The sequence below is a fragment of the Triticum urartu genome, unplaced genomic scaffold (assembly GCF_003073215.2).
Source record: "Triticum urartu cultivar G1812 unplaced genomic scaffold, Tu2.1 TuUngrouped_contig_4673, whole genome shotgun sequence".
NCBI lineage: Eukaryota > Viridiplantae > Streptophyta > Magnoliopsida > Poales > Poaceae > Triticum > Triticum urartu.
Window position 1 is genome coordinate 315 of NW_024115281.1, and position 10,457 is coordinate 10,771.

General features: G+C 38.1%; 1 protein-coding gene across 4 annotated transcripts; it reads right to left on the reverse strand.

Annotated features, from left to right (window-relative positions):
• Window positions 1-1,189: 1,189 nt before the first annotated feature.
• LOC125528156 (monoacylglycerol lipase-like) lies at window positions 1,190-10,457 on the reverse strand (the record flags this gene model as incomplete). 4 transcript variants are annotated; one of them, XR_007292331.1, is given in 9 exon segments in its annotated part: window positions 1,190-3,591; window positions 3,881-3,942; window positions 5,243-5,658; window positions 6,812-6,904; window positions 7,025-7,117; window positions 7,219-7,283; window positions 7,728-7,798; window positions 7,873-7,911; window positions 10,357-10,457. XR_007292331.1 is itself a non-coding variant. In XM_048692665.1 (8 exon segments), coding segments are annotated over 8 exon segments (882 nt in total), but the record flags the coding sequence as incomplete, so codon positions are not given.

Here is a 10,457-nt window from a genome sequence, read left to right on the forward strand (position 1 = left end):
TAGCTGAGCAAATGGGCAGGAAAGAAAAGGGAGAAAGCAGTAGCTAAGATGTTGACAGAGTTGCAAGTCAAGAGGCTTCTCATCGTTTCCACCAACTCCAAAAATGATTTTTTTTTCTCTTTTGTGCAAAACTTAAAATGTTCACATGATACATAATTGGTCCAAGACGTGTTAAGCTTTCTGTAGACCAATTAGTTACTGCTGGTTCTGATCTTAACAGAAGATAACAGCTAGTTTACAATTTTGGCGTCACTTGTGTCAATGGCTCTATGCTAAAATAATATAAAATAGTACAGAGATATTACAGGTAACATCAGAAGAAAAAAAATGATCAAGTGGTATAAGAAATAATGTAAATATGCAATCCAAAGTGTTCTGATAGGCGAGCTACACTGTCATGCTTGATTGGCTGGGGAAGAAACCATTCTCTGTTGAATAATGGCTGGGTGGGAATATAAAAAGGCCCACTTGTGCAACTTGCTTACCTAATATATATTGTTATTATTATCTGTTTGTGATGACACCTTTGGTTTTGGCACGAAAACCACAAACTGGTGTTTCAACTTTGCTAGAACTTGGACTTATGTATGTAGCTATTTGCATGTCCACTATCTGAAAAGATCTCAAGACTACGTTTCTCGGAAGGAGAAAAGGAAAGATAGAGAAAATATCTCAAGGTTGTACCAGCTTTGTGCCATGGTGTGGATAGATCCTGCAGGTGGCATATGGCACATAGACCCAAAAAATCCATATTAGAGTTAAAGCGCTCAATTATGTGTTTTTAGTAACATAAATGTCATAGTAGGCTTACCTCTGCCTGAATTCCAAGTGGAAGATATTATTACATTTGATACTTATCAGGTTGGGCTCCTCTTCACAGAGGAGAAAAACAATTACTCCCTCCGTTCCTTATTAGTTGTTGCTCAAACGGATGTATCTAGCACTGAAATACGTCTAGATACATCCGTTTCAGCGACAACTAATATGGAACGGAGGGAGTACTAATAGTGAATTCACAGGATCTTCTTCCCAGAGGAGAAAAACAATTACCAATAGTGAATTCATGGGCTCCTCTTCACAGAGAAAAACAATTACTAATGGTGAATTCATGGGCCAGGTACTAGAGATAAAATGAACAGAAGAACTCATGTTGTACTCCCTCCGTCCCAAAATTCTTGTCTTAGATTTGTCTACATACGGATGTATCTATTCACATTTTAGTATTAGATACATCCGTATCTGTTAGAACTAATCTTGTTATTAGTGCGTACGATTAGATATGTTGATAAATTGAAGACAGGAATTTTGGGACGGAGGGAGTATATTTTAGTTCTAGTGGTCATGGAGACGCTACAAGTTGGTGATTTGACAAAAGAATCACAAAAGAGCAATAAAAGAATATAAAAAAAGGGACATCAAAAGAGACAAGCAAGCACCTCTAGGTAAGACTACTGCCCACCGTCCATTTTCCCGAACAACTAAATTGGAGGCTACTAGCTTGTCCCATGTTTCTTCATTGGACAAGGCACCATTCTCATGAAACCATCATCGTTCTTTTTGCACCGAGGAAACCAAGGCAGGAGTAGGATGGTCCTGAACCAGAAGAGGAAAAATTGTGTTCGTGCATTTCTATGAGAGACCTAAGTACCTAACTACACATTGGAATGTAGTCACACACAGCTGTGGGAATCTAAAAGCAGGTTTGTAACCACATGCCCACATGTATCATCATCCTGATCCTAGTAAATGGACGGTGGTGGTTCCCAGCGAGTCTCCAGTTGCATACCGTCAGTACTGGTAGAAGGCTAGTGGCTAGATGAACATGCAGACAATGTATAAGTTGCCAACCCTTGGGTCAAGAGATGCTGTGTGCATGCGATAGTTTTTTGGAAATTGTATGCATACAAATAACAAGAATAATGTGAAATTAGTCAAGCATTCACAACGACCCGTTATAAAAAATCAATCTTGCATTCAACCACTAACAGTGGTATGAATGAGAAACATATTTGGGTACTGTTACTTAACTTATAACATTATTACGAACATTTCAACCACCATGACAAGTTCATATTTTAAGAGTTCGACTGAAAAAACATCATGCATATCCATTTTCAATAACTCGATAACATTTTACTTCAAAAAAAAATGTACAATCTTCTGTATACTACTGATAAACAGGTATACACCTTTTATCTATAAACAAGAACAAGAAAAGCATACAATATATCTGGTGTACCTCCAGTTCGAAGTATATGAGGTTTAAAAATAATATTGGGCTTGGAACTACTAAACACGCAAAGAAAAGAGTTGCCAATTAACTACTCCCTCCATTCCAAAATACTAGATGTTCTAGGTCTGTCCTAAGTCAAACTTCTTTAAGTTTGACCAAGTGTACAGGAAATTTTGCTAATATCTACAATATCAAACATATATAGTATGAAAATATATTTTATGGTTAATCTAATGAACTAATGTGGTGTTGTAAATGTCTGTATAGTTTTCTGTAGACTTGGTCAAAAGTTAAAGAAGTTTGACTTAGGACAAACTTTGAACTTCAAGTATTTTGGAACGGAGGGAGATTTTATCATAAGTCAATATTACAAGCACACATTACAGATATTTAGATAAATGGCACAGTAAACAATTGTGCAAGCAACCTTGATGAGATCTTGACAAAGAACGGACTGGTACCAGCTCACTTGAGTTGCATGGTCAACTTGGATGATGTCCGTCTGACAGGATCACATGTGCCAGAGACTATGACGATGCAGATCGAAGAGCCACGAGCACGCGACTCAGAGGTTATCTACATGTCAGCTTACATACATAATTTGAGTAGCATAACTCCAATAACAGTTAGTTTCCACATCGATGTGATCATGGTTCTCATAATCCCATAATAACTTGTGTTATCCAACTCCGAAAACATGATCAGGTCTGAGTTAGATACATGGTATCTTCTCTCTTATGACGATGGTAGGAAACCCACTATAACTTCAGTAATATTGAAACCCACTATAAGTTCAGCAAAGGAGATATCTGATTGTTCAACTGTCACTATATGCCTTCCATAAAATGGATAGGAACTAGGAGTATATATTTTTGTGTACATGCAAACAAGTGATCGGGGTTTCTGCGGTCAGTGACAAATAAGAACGTCTGCCTTCTGTAAATATCAAATAACACTTGATGGATTGCAGCATTTTCTGAACTGTTAATTCACTGCATGCACCTAATTGGCACTTGTTACACAATCATATCACGAAAACTTCAGCACAGCAGGATAGCAAAACAAACCAATACCACCACAGGAAAACAAATCTCTATTGGTAAAAAAAAACTGGTGCATAATGCTTGACACAACGGCGCTATGTGAATATCCACTCCATATAAATTAGTGTATATCATCAATAACTTGTCAAGAGCAGTTCTATATATTTGCAAATTGATACACTTTTTTACAATAGCATAACTGATGACAAGATGGACACTGAGTTGCACCTTTTTTTTCTGTCAAGTTGCAGTTGTAGTATTTCTATATTATAATTTATTGGAGATGAGCTGAACTGTACCCAGCATGAACTGTATCTGTTTCATATAAATTAGTGTATATCAATCAATAACTGGTCAAGAGCAGTTCAATATATTGTCGAACTTTCTACTGATAATAGCACAACTGATGAAAAGATGGACACTGAACTACACATTTTTTACTGTTACAAGTTCCAATTGCAGTATTTCTATATTATCATTTACTGGAAATGAGCTGAATCTGTATCTGTTTCAGAACCCATCAAACACCATGTACAAAGACAAACGACGTATAGACCAAAATTTCAAAGGAACGATGCATGCTGCTGTGGAACAGAGGGGGTACCTCAAACCTCATACAGATATCTTCTGATAATAGTTTAGGTACAAATTTGTGAACAACACTACCTGCGAGATGCACAAAGAAATAGGGTTGAATTTATGATATCAGAGATGGTCACACCACATACACGAGAGCGACATATTTGCAACCAATAAGATGTGAATCTTCCACCACTTTTCAGAATTAAAAAAGATATAGCCATGTCAGTATAGCTGGTACAGAAGGATGGACTTCAAATTATAGCGCAGTTGACACGAAAAGAAAGTTCATATATATCATCTTTGCCTTCAACAGCACAGATGCATAACACAAGAACTGAAAGAGATACACATATATTACTCATATGTGCACAAGCATGCAAGCGGTGCTGTAAGTGGTTAGATTGCACTATTGCACAAAAAGATACATTAATAAAACATCTTGCTGCACAGACAAAAGGCTAATAATATGCACACACCAATAATAGTCATTGTTTTTAAGGATAAAACTATGATCCTCCAATGTAATCTATTCCACATCATCATTTCATTTCAGAAACAACCATCATACCTCAAAATTTAACATAGAAGCAAATGGCATCTGCAAGTATGTTATGTACATTACATGCCCTATCTAAAGTGCAACCTTTGTTAGAAGCAAAAATTATATAGCATTAGTTTACTTCATGATGATTAGATGAAATAACCAATATACCATTGAAGTCTGACTCAACAAAGGGAGAAGCATATCGACATCCTATTGGCTATAGCATGATGTAGTATGCTATTAAGATCATGGTATTGATAGTTTTGGGACTAACAAAATATGTAACCATGAAATGTTGCCTGGTTGTAATGTCTGCAGACAAAACTACCATTGTAACTTACACCACACAAGACTGTAATAGGGGTTGGACTATGTTACTGGCAAGTGGCAATCCATCAAAGAATAGTCAATTGTGATAACATAGCTGACACTGCACAATAACCAATACAGCTCATCATTAATCTGCTAGTGCGCACATCAGTAACATATCGCCTGGCTCTATGCCCACACCATTACTATGTAAATTAAATTGATAAGTTGTGCTATCAGATGGATGATCAAAATTTACTAGAAACCAGTAAGAGCATCCAAATGCAATCCAGCAACAAATATTGAACTAATAACTTTTCTTTTTAACTAATGGAATAGAATGGAAGTACATTATTTCTTGCATAACTTACATCTCAGGTAAGCTCCTTTCATACCCTTTATTAAAAAGTAAATAACTAGACAAAAACATCTATGAAGACAGCCGCAGATGCTAAAACATCGTGTGTTACAATTATCTTGTCCTATATACCATGTTACAAGTGAAAGCACCTCGTAGCTGATTCACCTTACCATCTGTGGAGAGCATTAAGTCTTGAACTCAACCAAGTGATGATGTCATTGGCTATATCATCCCTTTCAGGCTCGAAGAGAAGGTCATGCAAATATCCGTCATATAGCTTTATCGATTTATGAGTCGACATTGATGCTTGGTAAAGTCGTTGGGATGCTCTTGGGTCAGTTATCGTGTCAGCTGTCCCATGAAGAACTAGAAAAGGGACTGTAACTCTACTTAAGTTTCTCTGCAAGTATGATGATATCCGGAGGATTTCGTTGCCTGTTCTAACTCTAATCGGTCCAGTATACACAAGTGGATCTGCATACTTGATCTTCAGAGCCTCTGGATCACGGGAAACAGGAGGTCCTCTCTTATGCAAAGCACTAACCCGGTATTTCGGAGCTAGCACCGAGAAGATTGGTGCAACAACCTGGTGTTGAGAATAACCAAAAAATATATAAGAATTTGAAAACAGCACTTATTTTTTACCAAGGTTCCTACTGCAATCACTAGTACCAAATGAAACGACTGCATCCCATGTTGATTACCAACTAAAGTCAATTCTTTGCATAAATATGACGGGAAGTACAAATCAAAATTACTGAGGAAAACAGTGATTCTTTCATAACAAAAAATGCAACACTCGATTCTACAGTTTAAATATGTACCCTCTTGTTGGAATACTGAAGTTTAAACTTCACAACAAACTACTCCCTCCGTCTCAAAATAACTGTCGCTCATCTAGTACAACTTTAGTACTCACTCAGTAAAGAAATATAAGAGCGTTTAGATCACTACTTTAGTGATCTAGTGATCTAAACGCTCTTGTATTTCTTTACAGAGGGAGTACAAAGTTGTACTAAATCAGCAACACTTATTTTGGGACAGAGGGAGTATATTGCAACCCTTACAAGTTAAAATAATATTACATGTATTCACGGCCTGGTCCACACAGAAGGTTAAAAATGCAAAATATTTTACACTGTATATATATCCATATAAATAAAGGAATAATAAAATGCACCTTCCTTCAATTGTTGTCACCTGTTACAGTTCATTTTTTTAAAACTATATGTACAACAAACATAACTAAGGAAGCATATCACAATGGCAAGTACTCCCTCCGTTCCTAAATATTTATCTTTTTAGAGATTTCAAATGGACTACCACATACGGATGTATATAGACATATTTTACAGTGTAGATTCACTCATTTTGCTCCGTATGTAGTCACTTGTTGAAATCTCTAGAAAGACAAATAATTAGGAAAGTAGGGAGTAACAGGGATAATGGATTTTAGCACAGCATACCAATATTTCTACGTATTGACATGATAAGATCATTTAAAATGTGGAGCTAAATCTCCCCGGTGTCGATAGATATTACCCTACTAATCTCGTTTCATTCAAGTAACATCAAGCATATGAGGATAGTATTCCAGGAGTGCAAGATGTAGAAAATGGAAAGATGGCTGTTGTTCATATAACACAGACCCCAGCCACAGAGCCACTCCACAGCAACCTTCGGTTAAAAGAAAGGCACAGTAACCACTAGAAAGAAAGGCATTGTTCAAATGTGCTTACTTTGATAATCGGATGAGATGGCTGAACGTGAATAGCTGGCGAGGTCAAGATCAAACCTTCTATATGAACTTCCACACAAGGGTCTAGTGCTGCCTTTGAATCAAACAAAAGGAATACAAGTTAGTAACTTAGTATTCCAGTTATGATGCTTACGGTTTAATACCACCAAGAGAATCAAACAATATTATATAACTGCTTCTTATACCAGCATACCTTCAAAACAATAGCTCCACCTGTGGAGTGGCCAAATAAGAAGCATGGCAAGCCATAGTTTTCTTCTAAGACGACATCCTCTAAAAATTCTTTCTGCGCACAGAGAAACTTAGTTCAAGAAAGCCCAGATACAAAAGAAGCTATGACTAGAACTCCATATCTCTGCAGTTATTCAAAAGATTAAGAAACATTACCAAGTCACCAACAGCATGATCAAGCGATGAAACATAACCATGCACACCATCACTTCCGCCATGTCCTTGAGAGAAAAGACACAGTGCAACAATTTAATAAGAAAGACTCCAAGTGTATGAAGAGAAGGAGGACTGAGAATGGAAACCAGTTCGTTCACTTCCAGGACGAAAGCAGCAGAAGAAATATTTGGTAGTAGGTATATACTGTGCCATGTATATATGATATTAATAAGGTTGTTTATACTGAATAACCGCATACATAGCTGACATGGCAACAGGTATCCTGCGACTACTAAGAACAGTGTAGATTAACTTGAGCAAGATGATAACCTAATTAAATTATGAGTCTATCAACTTCATATTGTATTTTTGATCTAATTTGAAAGAACTTAAAATCATAAACCTCAGGTGAACTTTATAGTTGGTAGTAGGGATTACATAATGAGTTATGAATCTTACTAAAAGCAATAATCAGGTGAAAGCCCAGTATATTACGGTAACTAACTCACCAATCCAGTCCATCGCATAAACTTTAAGACCTTGATCATTCAACAACTTTGCAAAATGGTCGTATCTTCCACTGCGGGACACTCACTGCTGTCAGCAAAACCCACTATCGAAATCGATCTTGGTATATCCATATAGTATATATACCTATGCTCATTCAGACCATGTAGCAGAACAACAATACCCCTACAGGATTTGAAAAAACAAAGATGTCAAGATAAGTGTCTACAGAAAACTATATAGTAGAAAATGCAGTAGATCAAGTAGCATCCAGCTCATATGATGATACAGTGACAGTTAGCTAGTTATAAACTCCTATATATCATACATCCTGTAAATTTTTCAATAGCATACAACAACAACAACAAAGCCTTTGGTCCCAAACAAGTTGGGGTAGGCTACAGGTGAAACCCATAAGATCTCGCAACCAACTCATGGCTCTGGCACATGGATAGCAAGCTTCCACGCACCCCTGTCCATAGCTAGCTCTTTGGTGATACTCCAATCCTTCAGGTCTCTCTTAACGGACTCCTCCCATGTCAAATTCGGTCTACCCAGCCCTCTCTTGACATTCTCCGCACGCTTTAGCAGTCCGCTATGCACTGGAGCTTCTGGAGGCCTGCGCTGAATATGCCCAAACCATCTCAGACGATGTTGGACAAGCTTCTCTTCAATTGGTGCTACCCCAACTCTATCTCGTATATCATCATTCCGAACTCGATCCTTCCTCGTGTGGCCACACATCCATCTCAACATACGCATCTCCGCCACACCTAACTGTTGAACATGTCGCCTTTTAGTCGGCCAACACGCAGCGCCATACAACATTGCGGGCCGAACCGCCGTCCTGTAGAACTTGCCTTTTAGCTTTTGTGGCACTCTCTTGTCACAGAGAATGCCAGAAGCTTGGCGCCACTTCATCCATCCGGCTTTGATTCGATGGTTCACATCTTCATCAATACCCCCATCCTCCTGCAGCATTGACCCCAAAAACCGAAAGGTGTCCTTCTGAGGTACCACCTGGCCATCAAGGCTAACCTCCTCCTCCTCACACCTAGTAGTACTGAAACCGCACATCATGCTGAAAATGCAAAGCATGCAGTAGCAGCGCATAATGTCTAAATATGATATATGCATTCTTATGTTTTAACGAGCTGCTCCCTCCATTCCAAAATAATCAAAGTTCTGGAATTGTCCTAAGTCAAACTTCATTAAGTTTGACCAAGTCTATATAAAAAAAATATCAACATCTACAAAACCAAAATTACTTTGTTAGATTCATTATGAATTACATTTTCATATTTTATTTGATATCGTAGATCTTTGCGGATTTCTCTATAGACTTGGTCAAACTTTAAAAAGTTTGACTTATGAAAATTGTAGAACTTCAATTATTTTGGAACGGAGGAAGTACAAATGAATTTTTTTGTGAAGTAATATACATTTTCAGTAACGTATCTCGAGTTCCCTACCCAAGTACTAAACTATACGAAATAGCAGCATTAATGAGCAAGTTGCCGCCAAGTGCGAACCATAACAGTCTTTTCCTAGATCGAATATGCTTCCACTCTGTCATTACAGGTTGACGCCAAGGGCCAACCATGACAAAGTAGTTTTCGGCCTAGACAGAAAACAGCCAAAAACTTCTTTTGTGGGTTTGTCAGTCATTATAGCTATGTACAGGTTGCTAACTTCACTTTTAAGTTCCCATAAAAGTTTGTCTTTCTTTTTTGGAGATATATGTGTAGGTTTATCTGATACAACAACAAAATGTCAAATTTATAGCCTGCGGCTTGGTAAGCACCATCGCTTCCACTATTTTGCAGGAGTCCCTCATTTCAGAACTTTGTTGTCACAATGTTCTAATAACACACTAAATATTGGATATGCTACTTAATCTAGGGATTAATTTTGCATGTGCAGCTTCACATGTAGATCCTACATTCAACTAGACAGAGCCCAATTTATGGCTGAGATTATTAACAATTTTTCCTGTCTTCATACTTCTGAGAAAAATAAACTTAAAATCTCATCAACTAGTGCTTTCCATGAATATCTGCTGCCCCAGTTCCATGAATCAAATAATATATATAGTAATAAAACCCATCACCAGAAATGTCTCCCCAGTATGCTTCCCCGTGCTAATGAAAAGATTCCACCACAAGTAACCACACTGGTCCCTGAACACTCCGACAGAATGATTAGTCCCTTGTAATCTAGTTCGCGCACATAGAAATCTTAACATTAGCTAGCCTTATGGTTGGTAAACAAACATATTTGTCATGTAATCCCATGTTTGCATGGTCTAATCCCCACAAAATCACGTGCAAGGAACCAAAATATTCTGACATTCTCTCATGATTCCCTACTATCAAACAACGGATGGCACCCAAGACAAAAAATGTGTATGCACTACTCGATGGTACCAACACAGATCAAATCAAATTGCGCCAAATTAAGCGTAACACAGATCAAATCATCTCCAACTACTAACTTACAGAGAGCAGACACGCGTGATGCCACAACCGCGTCGAGCAGCAGAGAAAAAAGCGCCGCTACAGGGTGAATCGGTGCTACTACGATAACAATGGAATTTGCACGATGCTGCGTTGGCAAATGAGGTGGGAATACCTGACGGGGTCGGCGGCGGCGGGAGTCCACGACTGGGTGAAGAGCGTGTCTCCCCTTGCCGTCTCGAACACGGCGAACTCCCGCCTACTCCTCCCCGTCCC